We start from the raw sequence: 21,074 nt of genomic DNA on the forward strand, positions 1-21,074 counted from the left end.
AGGTGCGGCCTCACCAGAGCCAAGTAAAAGGGGACAATCACTTCCCTAGACCTGCTGGCCACGCTGTTTCTTATGCAAGCCAGGATGCTGTTGGCCTTCTTGGCCACCTGAGCACACTGCTGGCTCATATTCAGCCAACTATCAACCAGTATTCCCTGGTCCTTCTCTGCCAGGCAGCTTTCCAAACACTCATCTCCCAGCCTGTGGCGCTGCTTGGGGTTGTTGCGCCCCAGGTGCAGGACCCGGCACTTGGCCTTGTTGAACTTCATACAGTTGACCTCAGCCCATCGGTCCAGCCTATCCAGAAGCCAGCCATTCTGTATGTTGTTTTTGGTAAGCACCAGACATTTCTTTGCCAAAAAAAAAAAAAAAAGTAAGATAAGGTGCCATATTTGCTTGATGAAAAAAAAAAAAAGGATTCCTACATTCTATTTCCAATCAAATAGTCTCTTTACATAAAAAAATGAAATCAGACAACACATATGCAAACTAAAAATCTACTGGACAAACAGCTGTGGCATAATATATACTTTTTCTATTCACAAAAAGTGTTATATTATTATGCAAGTAGTTTAAGTTCTAAAAACCTTTCCCTTGTTTAGTAATGAAAACTGAATTTAAAGCCTTTGTCAAGGAGGTGATGTTAACTACACTATTCCCAGCAGCAATTACCAGGTGTAAAATCCTTGGCTCCAGCACTTATTCAACATACATGGCCACAAGCTGTGGGCTGCAGAGAAATAAATGATCCTAGGATAATTCGGGTTGGAAGGGACCTCAGGAGATCTCTAGCCCGACCTCCAGCTCAAAGCAGGTTCAGCTATAAAGTCAGATTGAGTTACTCAGGGCTTTATCCAGGCAGGTCTTTAAAATCTGCGAGGGAGGAGACAGCACAATCATCTGCTAGTTTTTAATCAAGTGATCCTGAAAGGCAGTTCAAAAAGATTATGACCTTCATAAACAAAACTGCTTGCTCTAGTGGGTTTGATGACAGTAAAGTTATAAGAATGTATACTGCCTCACTTTTTTTTTTCCCCAGGCTCAGAGTTTGCAGGGGATCCAAGAGAAGGAACATCTTATTTCAGTATACAGAAATTATATCACTATTTACAAAGTGAGGAAGGAGGTATTATGTAACAGCCAGTGTCATCCTCAACATTTTTCAATCCATTATGCTGGTCTTTCCAGGTAGTTCAAACAGATGGATGGATAATGTTTTGCTCTTACTGCAAACACTTCAGACAATTGAAGAAACCTTCAGAGAAGGTCAGGTTAGCACACAACAGTCTAAATCATCCTTTAAATTAACTCAAACTTCCTGGCGTAGCTGAAACAGAATAGAAGCGAACATTTATCTTCAGTGCTGCAAACAGCTCCTTGACACCTACCTCAAGTGGCATACAGCACAACTAGAATAAGGTACAGAAAAGAGAAAAAATAACGCTCAGCATTACAGAACTACTGCCTATTAAAGAGGCAATAGAGGGACGGTGAAGAATCCTAGAATCATTAAGACCATTAAGAACTTGAGGCCATTCCCTCTAGTACTATCGCTGGTTATCTGTGAGAAGAGGATGACCCCTAGCTCCCCACAACTTCTGTTCCAAATACCTAGTCTGTTCCAAATACCTAGCAGTCTCAAAACACTTGCATTAAAGATCAAAGACCACTGTTTACAGATGCAAGCCATTCCACTATTTAATACCCTTAAATAGCACTAATATTCCCACCAAATACAACACCAAATGTTTTTGCTGTATGTCTTCCTTGCAAGTCTTTTCTAATTTTATAAACACCTTAACTCAATGAAATACTTATTTCATTATAGTTGCTAAGCAAGGTGTGTGTCTTAAAAGGTAATGAATTGTTATCTGACAGCAATCGCATTAGAACAGCGCTTTAAGCTATGAATGGCTCACAAGCCAATTTTTTATCTCCATTGATTCAATGATAAGAATGTTCACAACTGTCATATCTCTGTCTATCTAACTGTCTATCTCTAAGGGGAAAACAGATCCTAGCCCAGGAGCTGGCAGGGCTCGTTGAGAGGGCTTTAAACTAGGAAAGAAGGGGGATGGGGCTGAAAGAAGGCCTGTTGGAGCTGTGCCGGGGGGAACAATGGCAAAGCCGGGGAAGAAGGCAATGGCCCGACTGAAGTGCATCTACACTAATGCACGCAGCATGGGCAACAAACAAGAGGAGCTTTCCATCATTTATCAGCAGTCCTGGCTATCAGGAGAGGTTCCAGTCGACTGGCGGCTAGCAAATGGGACGCCCATCTACAAGAAGGGCCGGAGGGTAGACCCAGGGAACTATAGGCCTGTTAGTTTGACTTCAGTGCCAGGGAAAGCTCATGGAGCAGATTATCTTGAGTGTCATCAGGCGGCACTTGCAGGGCAAGGCGGCGATCAGGCCCAGTCAGCATGGGTTTATGAAAGGCAGGTCCTACTTGACGAACCTCATCTCCTTCTATGACCAAGTGACACGCTTAGTGGATGAGGGAAAGGCTGTGGATGTGGTCTACCTTGACTTCAGTAAGGCTTTTGACACCGTTTCCCACAACATTCTCCTCAAGAAACTGGCTGCTCGTGGCTTGGACTGGCGTACGCTTTGTTGGGTTAAAAACTGGCTGGATGGCCGGGCCCAAAGAGTTGTGGTGAATGGAGTCAAATCCAGTTGGAGGCCGGTCACTAGTGGAGTCCCCCAGGGCTCAGTACTGGGGCCAGTCCTCTTCAATATCTTTATCAATGACCTGGATGAGGGGATCGAGTGCACCCTCAGTAAGTTTGCAGATGACACCAAGTTAGGTGCGTGTGTCGATCTGCTCGAGGGTAGGAAGGCTCTGCAGGAGGATCTGGATAGGCTGGAGCGATGGGCTGAGGTCAACTGTATGAAGTTCAACAAGGCCAAGTGCCGGGTCCTGCACCTGGGGCGCAACAACCCCAAGCAGCGCTACAGGCTGGGAGATGAGTGGCTGGAAAGCTGCCTGGCAGAGAAGGACCTGGGAGTACTGGTTGATAGGCAGCTGAATATGAGCCAGCAGTGTGCTCAGGTGGCCAAGAAGGCCAACAGCATCCTGGCTTGCATAAGAAGCAGTGTGGCCAGCAGGTCTAGGGAAGTGATTGTCCCCCTGTACTCGGCTCTGGTGAGGCTCGCACCTCGAGTACTGTGTTCAGTTTTGGGCCCCTCACTACAGGAAGGACATGGAGGTGCTCGAGAGAGTCCAGAGAAGGGCAACGAAGCTGGCAAGGGGTCTGGAGAACAAGTCTTCTGAGGAGCGGCTGAGGGAGCTGGGATTGTTCAGCCTGGAGAAGAGGAGGCTCAGGGGCGACCTTATCGCTCTCTACAGGTACCTGAAAGGAGGCTGTAGAGAGGTGGGGGTTGGTCTATTCTCCCACGTGCCTGGTGACAGGACGAGGAGGAATGGGCTAAAGTTGCGCCAGGGGAGGTTTAGGTTGGATATTAGGAAGAACTTCTTTACTGAAAGGGTTGTTAGGCATTGGAATGGGCTGCCCAGGGAGGTGGTTGAGTCGCCATCCCTGGAGGTCTTTAAAAGACGTTTAGATGTAGCCCTTAGTGATATGGTTTAGTGGAGGACTTGTTAGTGTTAGGGCAGAGGTTGGACTAGATGATCTTAGAGGTCTCTTCCAACCTAGACGATTCTGTGATTCTGTGATTTATTTACAGAAACAGCACAAAAGTGGTTTTCTTCTGAGCTGACCTAGAAACTCTAAAAAGTACTTTTATTAGACAAGCATAAAGGGGAATGAAAATAAAGTTTACAATGGAAACTTGCTACTCTATTAACTTTGAAAGCTTAAACTTTCCACTCAAGTATGGCAAAGCACGTAACTAACACCAACATCTTCTTTCTACTTAAAGAATAGGTTATCCAAAATCCACGTTCATTACACCATTTCCCTCCCATCACCTCTTGCAGCATTTATTCACTTTCTCCTCTTTGCACGCCCCTTCCCCAATTCCCAGCTGACACAAGCCTTCCTGTTCAGTTAGCCTTTAGTTACCTGGAACCTAAATCCCACCCATCTCCTGACCATGGCTCTATGCCTGAGTATTACCAACCTACCACCTTACCTTCTACTTTCCATGTTTACTTTGCCTCTTCAGCTGCATGTCCCCACCACCTGCCCGCGACACCCTCTCCTACAGCTGCCTGCTTCCCCACCTCATGCTCCTGTAACATAAAATACATTAGATTTTCACTTCTGGGTTTATAAAGGATTGAGTTTCTGCAACCCTCATGGATTTCCTTAGATGTGTTCAAGCAGATGGGGCAGACAAGGCAGAGAAAGTATTTACAGTATATATGGTGAACAGCCATCTTATTCTCTTCCTGGCTCCAAGAAGGGTAGAAAAGCCGCACGATTATATTAAAACACATTCAAGCAAGCAAGCCTTACCAACACACTGGGTCTAGCTTTGCTGAGCAAGGCACAAGCTCTTGCAGTTGGAATCCACAAGCTCACATCTGTATACAGCACAGTGTAATCATGTGCTAGGACCCAGTCCCCTAGAGATGCTGGCATGCAGAGCACAATGGGGCAGGGCCCATGCACACACCCCACAGGGAAAAGACCACGACTTGAAAGGTCCTACCAACATCCCTCAAATCCTTCACTTATGTTATTCCCTAAGGACATCCTTACCCAGCTTGCCAAGATCCCCGAAACTCAACCTTCACAAAACTATACTTACAATAGAATAGAGTCCTAGGACTTGCAAAAGAGCGTTTATAAGGATTGCTAGAAATTGTGAGAAATCCTGCACAGACAAAAAAATGATGTCTTAAAGCAGGTAAAACATTTTCACTGTGGTTACAAAAAGTCTAGTGCCATCATCTGGTTATGCTGTAACAAAGCCACAGCAAGAAAGACAAACTTTTTCAAAAAGAGAAAAAACATACACAACACTGATAACACCAGGATTCTGTGCAGAGTCTATTCAAGTATTTTGTTGAATCACTCAGTACTATTACAGAATAAGTTGTAGAAGTATCAGAGTACACTCCCACAGAACACATTTATTTCCAATTTTCCACGACACTCAAAATTTAAGTTTCTGGATATTTAAAATTCATAAATTACTCAAATGTCATGACTTGAAAATATTAAAAAAAATCAAGTAACAAATAAGACAACACTTTCTTCATCTCAGATCCCAAAAGCTGCTGCACCAATGACCATTATAATTGACCAAGCACGTAACAATCAGAATGAGAAGACCTTAACATGACCAGAACAACTACAGGTATTTGGTAAAGACCAATGCCAAGTGTGTTCGCAATTTCTACACAATCAATGCTGCTAAAAAAAACTTGCAAGAAACTTCAAAAAATGTTTCACTTAAGCATTAAACAGCCAGCCTTCACAGAGCAGTCATTCAGTTACCTCCTTCATTGCTCTATTCAGTTTCCAGACAATTGTCAATCTTGTTCTATTAAGAAAAAGTTCAATAATTTCTCTATCCCAAGTGCAAATTAAAGCCACCTAGCAGTAGCAATGAAAAAAAAATATTTAATTGCTGATGCCATTTCACATTAACAGCAGTTATCTCAAAATATTGTCTGAGAAAGTCTAACAGATTGCAGAGTGAAGGTTAAAAAAAATACCTTTTAAAAATGAGGGCAAAAGATTTGTATGGGACCATGTAATGTCTTACTTCAGAATACTTTGTTTCATCCATAAGAATTACTTAAAAAAACCCTTCCCATTACAGAAGAAACACATTCTCTCTCTCTCTCTCTCTCTCTCTCTCTCTCTCTCTCTCTCTCTCTCTCGTTCTTCAATTAACTCACAACAGGAGACCAGCAGTTTTAGCCTACCTGGCTGAGATCAGAACAGGGTGGGGAAATCTGAAAAATCTGTGGAAGTATTTCAGATTCAAAAGAAAGGAAGAGAAGAAAAGTACTTGCAGAGTTCCAACCGCGAGGCTTCAAGATACACATACAGTAATAAAACTCACATTTAAATTACTTGGTTAAGACTAGCCGTTTACAGATTCTTCTACAACATACTGCAGACGCCAGTGCATTCCCTGATCTAACCCAGCAAGCCTCACACTATTACAGATTACTTTACAGACCACAGAGCCAGAGCAAGTGAATATCAGCAAGATATGAGATCTATTCATAGAAAGCAAGACAAGAGATCTACTGTAACCAAACTGAAATAAACCAAACAATTAAAGGGGAACATTCTGAACCAGAAACATCACTGAAGCTACCCAAAATCCCAAATTCCTGTTCTCAGGAAATTCCAAGTTCTTCTTCTATGAAAGACACAAACCAAAAGACTTAAAAAATTTAGTAAAGTTTCTGAAACTTCATGTAGAGACACCAGAAAGAAAGAAGAAAAAAAAAAAAACACGTAACCCTTTTGAACCCTGATAGCCCCATCAGAATAGGAGCTGGCCAACTTGGGAAGTAACAGAAAGCCACAATAAACAACAATTACAGTTCCCAAGGGGCTTGAAAGTCCTAGCTCCAAAGCAATACAGCTCAGAGTCTACCATGAAGACATGAAACTCCTAACTTCAGGATTTCTCAGCCAGGAGTCACAATCTAGGTTAAAGAAAGCTTTTGCTTTAGCTAACAGTAAAACCTAAATTTACAGGTAGCCTGTTTCCCATTAGAAGAATACTTCAAAAGAAGATTTTCAACCAGCTCTACTACTTGGATGCTGAGAGAGAAAATACCAGACTTCTTGAACTCTGCTGGAGTTTGCTATTATATTACTTCTGCATGGATGGCATTCAAGTACTGCGTCAGTGGCAGCAGTATAAAAGCTCCACGACAAAACTTATTATGTATATGTATATTACATATATGTTTAACAAGTATCTAGCTTTCCCAAACAGTGGCTTTCTTCATTGCCTTCTATTCTTTCCTGATATGTAGCAGACTATTTATGGTATGTTCTCAGAAATCACAGATGACAAACATACTGGAAAACATTCCATGCCTGGTGGCATCATAGGATGTTATTGAGGTCACTTATCTCCAGGTCTCATTCATCAACTTCATCAAATTTACATGTCAACATTATAAAGATCCAGTGTTGGAGACCTCATGGCCTGCTCGTGAGCCACGATTCAGGAGACGTAAAAAATACAAGGTGGTTCAGTTCTCTTTTGAAGATGAGGGTGAGGAAAAATAGTTGTCAACAGATGTATAGCCTGAGATGGACCAAATAAAGCAAATGTGGAACAACTGTGGAAGTCAGTTTGGGTCATTTGTAGGATTGTACAAAGCAACAATCTGAGTGGTCTGCTGGTAGAAGTTATATGTTGCACTGCACAATTATCAGGGAGTCTTCTAGCATTTACACAGCATGGTGCGTCATGAAGCAAGAATACCTGAATGCTTGTATGTACATAAATTCAAGTATCTTTTCTTAGAGGTACTTAAAACAGCAGCAAGAAACACCAGGGAGGAAAAAGCTAACAGAAAAACTGAGAACAAAATAACATCTTAGCATTTAACTATTTTGCCAGCATAAGCACCTCTTGAACTGTACAGCTTTTCAACTATCCTTCCTTCAAGAGACTCGCATCAGTTTTGAAACCTACTGCAAAAAGCAGAGATAATTACTCTTGAAACGTTGGCTACTGCAAGTCTTATTTCATTAAGGACTTGATCACAATTGCAACTCAACTTTCACTTTTTCAGTCAAGGAGTTCCTGTCTGAAGCAATAATTTAGGGATCTACAGGAAGAGAGCTAGGGAGTACAGAGGGCAAAGGAGTAACAACAGACACTGTCCAGGTGCACTGCAGCAGGTTAAAAGGCAATAGGGATTTTTTCTGCCACAGTTTTCATGTCAGGGATGGCTGTTTCCCTCCCCTTACATCCTCTCACTGACATAAGTTGTAAAGTGGCTTGCAACAGATTATCTGCTGCACAGCTATCATCATTGATGCCAAACGCTTTTTAAATATTTTAATGAAGAATGCTAGCAGTTCGAGGAGCATGGGGTTATCATAACCCCCACAAAGAGGAGAGCCACCTTAATATACTGTTCCCTTTATGTAGTCTCTGAGATTACTCATACTATTTTAAATTTTTGAAAGTAGCTGGAATCACCTCAAGAACGTCAACATCTCCTTAAAGCTGTTATCAAATCCAAAGAGGTAAAATACAAAAAACAAGCAGTATATGTTCATAAGCCAGATGTTCACATAATCATTTATTATAATTTATGCTTTAACATAAAATTTCACTCCTCCATATTGAACCAAAAGGTTCATTTTATGAATTCCAAATGCACCTATTATCAACATTCTTCTACAACAAACACATTACATCTTCTTGGATATTCAGGTCAAGTTATACAACTAAATGGAGATCCCAGCAGATAGGGGCAGGAGAAGACAAAGAAGAGCAAGTGAATCTCAAATTCGGACAATTCTTTGTACAATTCCATTGTTCCTATCCTTTTAGCTGAAAGTAAAATCACTGATTAAAAAGTTAAAAATTAATCCTGTTGCAGGTAAGTAAATCAATTTTTTTTGTGATAATGCAACTTTAAGCAAAAATCTCATGCAGATCAAAGTCAATAACCGAGTTACTGTTATAAGTTTACAGTTTTTAGATAAGAAACCCCCTTGGAAGCTACTGTTTTATTTAGAAACATCATCATTCTATAAGGAAGAACAAACAGAACTTCTGAATCTCGTGTGGAAGTCAGCGAGATTTACGCAATATATGCTTAATTTAACATTGAGCATATTTATGAAGCATTTGTCCAACAAATCTGGTACCTGACTTCTCTAGCTAATCTTAAAAGCTTCAACCACATCCTTTTTCAGGAAGTGCTTATATTAGAATAATAAACACAGATTATTTTGGTTTATTATTCTAGAATATCATTGCAAGAAGCTTCTCAACATAAAAATAAGTAAACAAGTTTTGTAAAAATGAACACACAAAGTACAAAAAACAAGTTTCTCCAAGTTCTCGGTAACACATAGGAAAAGCCTGTCACTACTTGGAGAAACAACTGCAAATTCATTCTTATCATTTGAATCCCTCAGATCAACGTTTCTCAAACTGTATTCTATGTAACATGACTGGGTGGAACAATTTTAGATAATATACACTGCCATGTCAGTAGGAACGGTTGACAATCACACATCTAAACACAGAAATACCAGAAAAGCAGGTACAGAAGTTACTAAAAAGTTGTTAAACTTTCAAAAGCATTGCAAAAAAAAAGTGCTGCTTATGTCTCCAACCTGCACAAATACTTAATTTGATGTAATATTGGTTGACACATTGGCTAATACATGGTGCCTTGCAAATTTAATTAGTGTTAAACGATACATTTATCTAATCTGCTAATTAAATTTTAATATTTTAACAAGCATTTCAAATACCTCTTCTATATATTTCCTATAGGCCACTAAAATACTTTAATACTTGGCAGCCAGGAAAACTGGAAATTTAGTTTTATCAGTTGGTAAACAGATGAGGCATACAGAATTTTGCTCTGCCAAAAATCTAATAAGCTTCAAACTGCTGATAGCTCGCTGTGGGCACAGGAGACACAACAGAAATATAATGGACAATTCTACTCTAGTTCTGTGCAACTCCTCCTGTGCAACTCCTCCTGTGCAACTCCTCCTGTGCAACTCCTCCTGTGCAACTCCTCCTGTGCAACTCCTCCTGTGCAACTCCTCCTGTGCAACCAGCCAGCATCTGTTTTTCCTCAGCTAAGTCCTTTCGTGGACTTCTACGAAGCTCTTAGGGAGCTCTTCTGGCTGGGCTTATCAGGAGGGCTTTAAACTAGATGTGGTGGGGGAAGGGGGATGCACCTCTGAGTGGTGAAGAAAGCATACCTGATAACACTAAGTAACAGCAGGGGAAGACTTGTGAACTGCCCCAATGCAATCTGGAAGGGTTCTGGAAACGTGATACAACTGATTACCCAGCTGAAATGCCTCTACACCAATACACACAGCATGGGAAACAAGCAAGAGGAATTGGAAACCATGGTGCAATTAGACAGATATGACCTGATTGCTATCACAGAAACATGGTGGGATGGATCACATAACTGGAACATTGGAATAGAGAGCTACAAACTCTTCAGAACTCTTCAGAAAGGGAAGGAAGGGAGGGGGTGTTGCCCTGTGTTAGGAAAGGGATTGATTGTGAAGAGTTGCCTCTGAGAAACAGCCACGGACAGGTTGAGAGCTTGTGGGTGAGAGTTAAAGACTGTACCAATAAATGACAGCTTGTGGTTGGGGTCTACTACAGGCTGCCTGATCAAGGGGAGCCTGTGGATGAGGCATTCTTGCTTCAACTACAAGAAACGTCATGCTCACATGCTCTCATCTTGATGAGAGACTTCAACCACACGGATGTCTGCTGGGAAAACTACACAGCAGGCTGTGAGCAATCCAGAAGGTTCCTAGAGTGCGTTGAGTATAACTTCCTGGTGCAGGTACTAGACAAACCAACCAGAGGAGAAGCGTTACTGGACCTGGTGCTCACCAACGCAGAAAAGCTCATTAAAGAGGTCAAGACTGGAGGCAGGCTAGGGTGCAGTGACCACGCCATGGCTGAGTTTGTGATCTCGAGGAATATGGGCCTGGCAAAGAGCAAAATCAGGACCCTGAACTTCCAAAGAGCAAACTTCAAGCTATTTCAAGACCTAATAGCTGAGATCCCCTGGAACACTGTCCTTAGGGACAAAGGAGCTGAACAGAGCTGGCAGCTCTTTAAGGATGTTTTCCTTAGAGTGCAAGAACTCTCCATCCCCCTGCGTAAAGAAGTGGGCAGGGAGGGCAGACAACCAGGATGGCTGAGCAAGGACCTGCTGGGCAAACTGGGGTGCAAGAAGGAAATGCACAGGCAGTGGAAGCAGGGACACATGGCCTGGGAAGAGTACCGGGATGCGGTCCAGATGTGCAGGGATGGGATCAGGAAAGCCAAAGCACGGATGGAACTGAGCTTGGCAAGGGATGCAAAGAACAGGAAGGGATTCTATAGGTACATTACTCAGAAAAGAAAGGCCAAAGAGAGTGTACCCCCTCTGATGGATGAGAAGGGTGAACTGGTAGCAACAGACATGGAAAAGGCTGAGGTACTCAACAAGTTCTTTGCCTCTGTCTTCACTGGCAGACAGGCTTCCCACATCTCTTTTCCCTGAACCCGTAGATGGAGGCTGGAGGAGCAAAGTCCCACCCACTGTAAGTGAAGAACAGGTTCAAGACCACCTGATGAAACTAAACACGTACAAGTCTATGGGACCTGATGACATGCATGCCAGGGTCCTGAGGGAACTGTCTGATGTAGTTGTTGAGCCTCTCTCCATCATATTTGAAAAGTCCTGGCAGTCAGGCAAAGTCCCTGGTGACTGGAAAAAGGAAAACAACAGGACACTTTTTAAAAAGGATAGAAAGGAGGATCCAGGGAACTACAGACAGATGAGCCTCACCTCTGTGCCTGGCAAGATCATGGATCAAATCCTCCTGGAAGCAATGTTAAGGCACATGCAAGACAGAGGTGATCCGAGATAGCCAGCATGGCTTCACCAAGGGCAAATAATGCCTGACCAAACTGGTGGCTTTCTACGATGGAGGACTGCATCAGTTAACAAAGAAAGACCAAGCGATGTCATCTACCTGGACTTCTGCAAGACTTTTGACATGGTCCCACATGACATCCTGGTCTCCAAATCGGAGAGATGAATTTGATGGGTGGACCATTCAGTGGACAAGGAATTGGCTTGAAGGTTGGACCCAGAGAGTGGTGGTCAATGGCTCTGTGTCCACGTGGAGGCCAGTGACGAGTGGTGCCCTTCAGGGGTCTGTCCTCTGACCAGTACTGTTTGATATCTTTATCAACAACATAGAAAGCGGGATCGAGTGCACCCTCAGCAAATTTGCAGATGACACCAAGCTGAGTGGTGCAGTCAATACAATAGAAGGAAGGAATGCCATCCAAAGTGACCTGGACAAGCTTGAAAAGTGGGCCCACGTGAACCTAATGAGGTTCAACAAGGCCAAGTGCAGGGTGCTGCACCTGGACTGGGGCAATCCCAGACAGGAGCACAGACTGGGAGAAGAACTCATTGAGAGCAGCCCTGCAGAGAAGGATTTGGGGGTTCTGGTGGATGAAAAGCTCAACATGAGCCAGCAGCACGCACTTGCAGCCCAGAAGGCCAACCGCATCCTGGGCTGCATCAACAGAGGAGTGGCCAACAGGGAGAGGGATGGGACTATCCCCCTCTTCTCTGCCCTTGTGAGGCCCCACTTGGAGTGTTGCATCCAGGTCTGAAGACCCTGGCACAAGAAGGATTTGGAGCTGTTAGAACAGGTCCAGAGGAGGGCCAAAGATAATCAAGGGGCTGGAGCACCTCTCCTATGAAGAAAGGCTGAGAACGCTGGGGTTGTTCAGCCTACAGAAGAGAAGGCTCCAGTGGGACCTCATCGCAACCTTTCAGTACTTGAAGGGGGCTTATAAAAAAGATGGAGAGCAACTCTTTGCTCAGTTGGATAATGACAGGATGAGGGGGAAAAACTAAAAGAGTTTAAAAGAGTTAAAACTAAAAGAGTTTAAAGTTGGTTTTAAACTAAAAGAGAGGAGATTTACATTAGAGGTTAGGAGGAAATTCTTCACTCAGAGAGTGGTGAGGTACTGGAACAGGCTACCCAGAGGTTGTGGATGCCCCATCCCTGGAGGTGTTCAAGACCAGGTTAGATAAGGCCCTGAGCAATCTGATCTAGTGGGTGGCATCCCTGCCTATGGCAGGGGGGTTGGAATTCGGTCTTTGAGGTCCCTTCCAACCCAGGACATTCTATGATTCCATTCAATTAACCTGTAAACATACAAATGACCTTCAAATCCAGAGAGAACCAATTAGAAGTCCTTTTACCAACATAAACACATTCATAAGGAGTGGGGTAAAAATGCAAACAATAGAAAACAATGATGGAAGAAGAGAAAAGGAAAAACTTCATTGTGGCATTAGTTGGAAGACAGGTTGGAATGTCTAAAATTGTTTTAACCATCAAGATAATATAAGGCTGACCTCACCACAGGTATTTATTATACATGTTAATCCATTTTCACCTTCAGAGGATAAAAAGATGTTATTTTCTTTCCACTGCAGGTTATTGCAATTTAATCTACCTGAAGACAAGCTTCACCAGAGCACAGAAGCTGCAGCTGACAGTGAAAAGCAGACATGGTCAAATTCTGTATGTGCTTTAATAACCTAGGGAATCTCCGTTACTTTCTAATACACGTTCAAAGCTCTTGTATTAATCTTATCTAAGTCTAACAGCTATAGATTTTTTTTTACCTCTAAGAAAATCCGATACTCCATGACACTACAGTAGGGCACGATGCCAGATGGGTTAAAACACAAAACCAAGTTCAGCTTCTGTGGCAGAAATCTCTAACAAGTCCCAAGTCGATTTCCTTTGGCAAGGAACTGTATAGGCTTACCCCAATCTATTGATGCATGGCTGAGAATATAATGTTCAGGGTTAGGGTCTTGCTTAAGGAACTCTTTAATAATAGCTTGCCTTGTCTCCTCTCATTGTTTATCTATCCATTCCCTCCTAAAAGAGGAGAGAATAACAGAAGACTGTTCTGGAATACAAGAATACAGTTAGCTGAGAACATACTTGAAGTTTGTGTTAAAATCTAGACATGAGAAAAAACTTCCCTGAAATGCAAAAGTTTATTTTTGGTTTTGACAGCAATAAGCTTCAATAAAGTTTATTATTATCTAGATAATTATAAAAAGACACGACTTCATTTTTTTTTCCCTTTTTAAAAACCAGAATTGATCTCACATCTACAGTTAGCTAGACTGCAATTTTAACTGTTACTCTGGACCAACTTCTTTGGTGAAAGATACAACCCGGCTTTACCTGATGGGACTATATTCAGAGAGGGCTGTTCTGTATGTGTCTTGTAACTGAAACTGGAATTACTGCAACACAAGTGAACATGTGCAGTAGTCATTTGCTCCAAGTAGAACAGTCATTCTTAACTTTTCTTACTGTCTGCAGCACTTTGGCTGATCAATTTAGCCTTGAAAAGAAGGCCCATTACATGTAGCTTAACAGAGCTAAGCGCAGCAGTTCCTGAAATACTTGAATATAAAAAAAAAACATCTGAACACCACTTTTTCTTTAATGTAAAATGTTATTTTTTCAGTTCCATGATTACTTACTCCATGATTAGTCAGCCATACTTTCTCATGTATACCTCATGCAAAATTTTCAAAAAAATCACCTTGCTGTAGGAGAGGAAGAAGAGTTACAGCTTTGCTTTTTAAGAGCACTTAAAAAATTTAGAAGTATCACTAGAAAGGCTCTGGCAAATTTTTGTCTGGCCTTCCTACACTAGACAGCTTGAGATTAAAGAACAAACTACACTACACTTGAAGATATTCACAAATAAGTAATATAGATTACAAATTAGCCATGCTAGAAGAGCAGGGAGAACCACACTGTCTGCATGAAGAAACATGAAAAATAAACACTATTTTAATACATAAAGTCAACTTGTATCTACAATGCTGCCTCCAGATGAGCATGTCCTCCAAAGAGCCCCAAAACAGCAGGTTTTACTGAGAAGCCTGGCAAAGAGGTACTTCATTGCATCTTGTAGTGCTCAGAATTTGGGTACTCCTCCTCCCATGCCTCATCTCTTCTGATGACCTGTAATTTATGTATGGTCATGAAAACAAAAATAAGACCAGAAAGGTAGGCAATTATGAAAGAATTTTTCATCACAGACATTACACACTTTGTTGTTATTAGGCCTTGAACTTTTGAGAAAAAGCATGTCTTTGTCAAGGTTTCAACATTCATACATCATTCTTCAACTCTGATGTGAATTCCCGACAGACACCTCCTCACGTTTCACTCATTTGTCCCAGAATTTTTTCAGCAAAACCTGGGAGCTCTGGAGTTGATATTCTGGCTAGTACTGAAGCTTTTTATTAAATAGAAAAGCACAATTGAAAACTAGAGATACCAAGACGACTTTCCACAATTTATTTGTTACACAGGAGGAAAAAAAAACACACACCACTTCTGCATCACAATATGAATTCCACAAATCCAAATTTTAAGATTATAGAAAATGCCACCCATAATCCAGATGTTTTTAAAAATTCTTCTTACTTTTCAAAAAAAACAAAAACTCTTTAGGATTAAAACACATTTCAGTAACAAACCCAGCTGCTCAGATTTGTAAGAGGAATAAAGAATAAGTTTCATTTTAGCACTAATCTGATCAACACAAAACACCACATTTAAAGCAGGCAAAACACCTCCCTGATAACTTGCTTATTTCCATACAATGAAAATACAACCCAAAAACCTTCACAGGAACTGCTTGAACAGAAAGCTACGCTGTAAGACTACTGCAACACTAACTTTTCAGTAATAAATGAACCAATGTGAGTAGCAAAGATCCAAGAAAACTTCTGTACTGAACAAAGTGACTGAACACCGCTTCACTCTCACTTCTTTGGTGTTCACCAAAGAAAGGATAAATAAATCCAGAAATATTCACTGTTGCAACAGCGTGGGACTATTATTTCAGCAGACTTCATACGAGTTTTCTTTTAGCAAATAAGGAAATAGTTACAGATCAAATAAGTATTTTTATCTTATTAAGCACAATTATCTGATCTACAGAAGTAGGTGCCATGTCTCTATAGCTAGTTCAATTTGTTGATCTGTGGCACATTGTGTACAGGAACAGCTGTGAGCGTTGCTGCATTTGAATAGATTCCCCACTACTACTACTCCAAAAAGGAAAAAAATATATATATACACACAAATGAAACAGAGACAGTCACAGAGCACAGCCACCTTGCAGCCTCTCAGTTTTCTATGGGACAGAGTCACAAGATGTCCAGAAGAGCCATAACAAACAAACTGGTCTATACTCATCTCTGAGCTGTCATTTTCAAATAAGCTGTTAGTATTTATTACTCCATTCTTTTGGCAGCAGTGACCTTAGATGCTTCAGGAGTTCTACATAATAGCCTCCCTTCCACTGCAGCTTTGACCTATCCTACTGCAAAACTATTTTTAACTTAATACAGCAAAGTATTTTATTTCAGTGATTATTTTTTATTCCTATAGCAACAGGCTATTGCTCTGCTCTAAATGGATGAGCATGACTCCCATTCCCAGCTTTATTTCTGAAGGGATTCCAAGTATTTCCTCAAGGATGCTCCCTCTAGAATTGTAGTAATGCATTCTATTCCAGTGTATTACCTGCTCCTCCAAGGACACGGCATTTGTCATATTATATGCGGGCATTTCAGCATATGCCCCTTGCAACCTATCTTGACTTTGGAATACAGAAATAGTTACATATATATAGAAGACACAAATGAAGAGGAACCACTGGTGGAAAAAAAAAGAGCAACCAGCCCTACATAAACTACATTTTAATAAGATTAAACTGGGGGGGAAGGCACAAGTAAAGGCAGTTAACGGTGTGCAAGCATTAAGAATGGGCTGAGGCGTACTGTACTTTAGGGCAGCTAGACATTCACATCACTGAACCAATACTGCAGCAACAACCATGCAACAACTCAAGAGTTCTGCTATGGCTGTTAAAGGCCTTGCTCTGTTCTGAAAGCAGGATTCACGTAAGTACCTAAATCTCCTAAAAACATACAACTCATCTATCCATCACTGCCTGAATCTTCCTGCAAAACTCTAAGAGTAAAGGCTCTTCCACCTACATGTACAAATTATAAACTGTGTCTACTTGCATGAAAGGCATTCCGTACACAATTTACATTGTATTATGCCATATTCACCAGTGTTTAACATTAGAAAAAAAATTACCCCCCAAAATTTCAAAGCTAATTTATCGATGCAGTTATCAGTGTCTTCTCAGAGAGAAGCTATTTTCAGGGAAACATGCTCTTACACCAATTCAGCCTTGAGGCCAAATTATTATTTTATTCCAAGAGGATAAAATAATTTAGTGTTTAGTTAAACAGGAAGGATGTTCCCAGCTTTAGATTTACTGGTTTTCAGTCGAGTTTAAAGCTCACATACCTGCCTTTGCCTTTCCCTTACACTTTGTGTAGTTTCACAATCATACTTCACAGACCTTATTTTACTTTTTCTCTGTTTGCTGTCATAAGACAGACTCACACAAATGTCATTGGGAACCAACTCTACTGGAAGTAAAAACTTTATAAAAAGCATTCCCAGTTGCATAAATTTCTTTTGCTTACTTATTCAAAAAATAGAGAACAAAAAATTCATCTTTAAAAATGAACCTATAATTTAAAATAGAAAAGACAAAGAGCTTTATTTACTATAAGGGAGAGAGGCACAATGGACACAAAACCAAAACAAACCCTGGTGATTCATGTCTAACAAACCTCAGGAACTGTGTATGCTGTTTATGCACATAAGCCCCGTACCCTAGAGATGACATTACCATTCTTCTTGGCTGATGTTTCAACTGCAAAATCTTAAGGGAGTCATGAATATCCACATCACTGTAATCAGTTATTTTTTTCATTCTAAGAAATAATACATTATCTGTAGCATGTGCCCCTGCTGCTCTTAGTAAAGTCACGTGATTTATAATTTTGATGCACACCAGTGCAAAGCCGGATTTTTTTTAGGCCCAATATTAATTACTAACTTTCATGTACTAGGAATACTTACACTGTATATTCCTAGGCAGACAGAACACTACCTAACTTGAAATCTTTACAGCCCAGTACCCACAAATTCAGCAGATTTACCACAGATTCATGAGAAATGGGGCTGAAAGATCACCCAGTCTATCGCATCTTTCTTGTAGGCAAACCTGACAGAAACCTGCCTTGGCACGCCTAACACTTCCCTGCAGCTATTCAGGTGAGTCAGAAGAGAAATGCGCATAGGCACATACATCTTCAGAGTCAACAGGTAGAAGCACACATCATTGTGAATATCTACTGACTTTATTAGGATGCCATGGCAATGTCCATCTGAAAAAAAAATTGGATTATAAGAATATGGCCTGAAGCACATAGCCAGAGAGAAATAAAGCACGTTACTGTAGCAGGTATGTACACAGATACACCCCCACACATTAGAAAACAAACATTAAGCAGGAAAACTACTCTTTAATCTAATCATCATCAACCAGCAAATTTATTTTAGATGCAATGCACTGTCAAAGAACATACAACTTATCAGCTTTTCCCCCCCGTTACTCTGTGCTCATAAACAGGAACAACTTCAAGATACTTCCACCCAAATCAATGAGCTGTCTTCATTAGTTTACAGCAAAAAATAAAGCAGGCCACTTAATGAAATTCATATTATAACTCAGATCTGAAATAAACATATTATGCTTCACCACACACCATATCAAACTATTTCCCCTGATAGGGCTGACTTTCAGCAGTGTGCGTATTTTTTATATTGATTATCCCTTCCAAATGATAATCAATATAAAATTGACCTCCCTGCCAGTAGAAATATACCTTCTGTTATTCACAGTACGATGGTGAACAATCTGTAAATTCAATAAAAACACTGAATTATCATTTTGACCCACTTAGGACTCAAAACCTATTTTTGTCACATGTATCTCCTTAAATTTTAAGACATTTTTCATGTGCATTAGTCTGAAGTCTTTTTAGAAAGAGCTGCTGCACATCCTAAAGCCCTGTAAGTACAATATAGTTGTGTCTGACAAAACGTGGACAAGTCTCCCAGGTAAGAGCTACAGGTAAGTTGGAGGAGGAATAATAAACATCATAGGCCTACACAGGCCTTCAAGCCAAGCACTAGTGCCGTCTGGAGGCCTTAGCCCTCACCTCGGGGTACCCATCTGCCAAACCCTTCCTCAAGCCTTCCTTGAGATGCTACAAACTAAAAAACCCTTCCACCAGCCCCATATCCAAAGGGGGGGGGGGAGGGCCAACTCTCCCTCAAGTGCCTTCCCCACCTCCTCCAAACCCCTTTGCACACACCCTGTCCTCCAGCAACATCACGAACAGAGAATCACAAAATGGTTTGGATTAGAAGGGACCTTAAAGCCCATCCAGTCCCACCCCTCTGCCATGGACAGGGACACCTCCCACCAGACCAGGCTGCCCAAAGCCTCATCCAGCCTGGCCTCGGGAACCTCCAGGGATAGGGCAGCCACAGCTGCTTTGGGCAACCTGTGCTAGTGCCTCACCACCCTTTCAGTGAAAAATTTCCTCCTAACCTCTAATCTAAATCTCCCCTCTTTTAGTTTAAAACCATTCCCCCTTGTCCTGTCATTATCCAATTGAGCAGAGAGCCACTCTCCTTTTTTTTTTTTTTTTTTAAATAAGTCCCCTTAAATACTGAAAAGCTGCAATGAGGTCACCCTGGAGCCTTGTTTTCTTTAAAAGATCCCTCTCTCCCAGCACCTGCCCCAAAGCCTCAAGTCACCCCGCACCTTCCCCGCCCCATCCCCCCCGCACCCTACATCGTCGACGCCCTCCCCCGACCTCCCTTTCACCGTCAGCGCCCCCCACAACCCCCCGACAAACCACCCTCCCTTCAGGGGCCGCCGCACCTCGCGGTCCTTGAGGCCGAGGAGTAGCACCTCCTCCATGAGGGTGAGCCGCGTTTCCTTGGAGTCGCCCTTCTCGTCGTCCCCCGGCTCGTCCCGACGGCCTTCGTCCTCCAGGCCGCCGCCAGTCCCCCGCTCCTTGGCGGCGGCGGCGCTGCGGGAGGCCTCGGTGCGGCGCTGCACCAGGCCGGAGCTGCGCTGGGTAAGGGAAGTCATGGCCGGAGGCGGCGGGGAGGGCGCGGGGAGGAGGAAAGCGCGGGAGCCGCTCCCACCTCGGCCCTACCCGCACCGCGGCTGCGGCCGGCCGGGAGGACTCATGAGGAGCGGGACTAGGGCTCGGCCACGGTGGGGGAGGTGGAGACGGCCGGCGTCCTCCCCTACGGCGACGGAGCTGGAGGAGTGCGCTTCTCGCCCAATATGGCGGCGCGGGCTGATGTCAGCGGAGGATGTGGCAGCGGCGGTCGGGGGGGAGGCACCGGAAAGGGCAGCGAGCAACAGGAGCGGGACCCGACACATCCCCACCTCCTGCCCGCCCCGCTCTGCTCTGAGGGGCAGTGAGGGCGGTCCCCCGGGAGGGGCGGCTGTGGGCAGGGGGGCGGGGGGTTTCGGGGGGTTCCACAGCAACAGACGGGCGAAGTGCGGTACAGAGGGAGGGGGACAGGGAAAGGAAGGGGGAACGAAGCCCAGGGGGTGTCGGTTGCCGTCGGGGGTATCTCGGTTATAGCCGGGGTGAGTCTGTGACCCCTCGGGAACTGTCCCCCGAGCCGGCCATGGCACTCGATAGACAAAGTGCCTTACTGATGGCCCTCGCTCTGCTTGGTTTCAGTTTTAGCTGCCAGATCTTGCCTCATTGCTACCATGGCACTCTCAATATGTGTGTCTGATATATATAAACACAACGACGAAGCTCAAGACACATTGAGCTCTTAGCACTCTTGACTTCAAAATGAACAGATGCAGTCCCTTGTCCACAAGGCATCTTGTCAAGCCTTCAATCTGCTCCTGCAGGCCTGTCCAACACCTTGACACCAGTGCTGCTGCTGCTGCTCCAGCCAGAGATGGAGGCAGCACAACTTCGCTTCCCATGCACTTCTATTTACCCCATTCAAGCACTGCGATGGCCGTGTTTGTGAGAAACACTGTAGCCAATAACATAGGCTCAGGCGAGGATCTTAGTGAAGTAGCAATTTTATTCACGATTGCAATGGCGGGCATCCGACAAGCAGGAGCGCACCTACTAGTTCCATAACACAGTTTATATACTTTATTTCTCGACGACCGGGCCCCTCCCCTGTTTCCCCATTGACTGTGTAGTCCAGGTTCACAATCTATCCAGTGCTTCACAAACAATACATGGCTTTCAGTTGCCGGCCTGTTACAAGTCAAATTTCTTTTGTCTTTTTACTCTTTGAGGTGGTAATGTTTCTTACACCTTGATTTCTGCCTAATTGCTCTAAGGATTCTGGTTGTCTGCATTTTACAAGGTCGTCTGTTAAGCTTTCTTA

The 21,074-nt window shown here is 42.9% G+C and overlaps 1 protein-coding gene and 1 long non-coding RNA gene across 2 annotated transcripts in view; one reads left to right on the top strand and one right to left on the bottom strand.

Annotated features, from left to right (window-relative positions):
• Nucleotides 1–20,047, bottom strand: part of LOC308184788 (Golgi phosphoprotein 3-like) — a 38,788-nt gene extending 18,741 nt beyond the window's left edge. Inside the window, exon 1 of the mRNA XM_080572345.1 lies at nucleotides 19,573–20,047. Coding sequence (XP_080428471.1) covers nucleotides 19,573–19,785 — 213 coding nt within the window. The 5' untranslated portion in view covers nucleotides 19,786–20,047. The remainder of the gene's footprint in view (nucleotides 1–19,572) is intronic.
• LOC308184913 overlaps nucleotides 1–21,074 on the top strand; it is a 65,436-nt gene that overhangs the window by 41,197 nt on the left and 3,165 nt on the right. The gene's annotated exons all lie outside the window — the stretch shown is intronic.

Source organism: Anser brachyrhynchus (assembly GCF_964034855.1).
Source record: "Anser brachyrhynchus genome assembly, chromosome: W".
NCBI classification, from domain to species: domain Eukaryota; kingdom Metazoa; phylum Chordata; class Aves; order Anseriformes; family Anatidae; genus Anser; species Anser brachyrhynchus.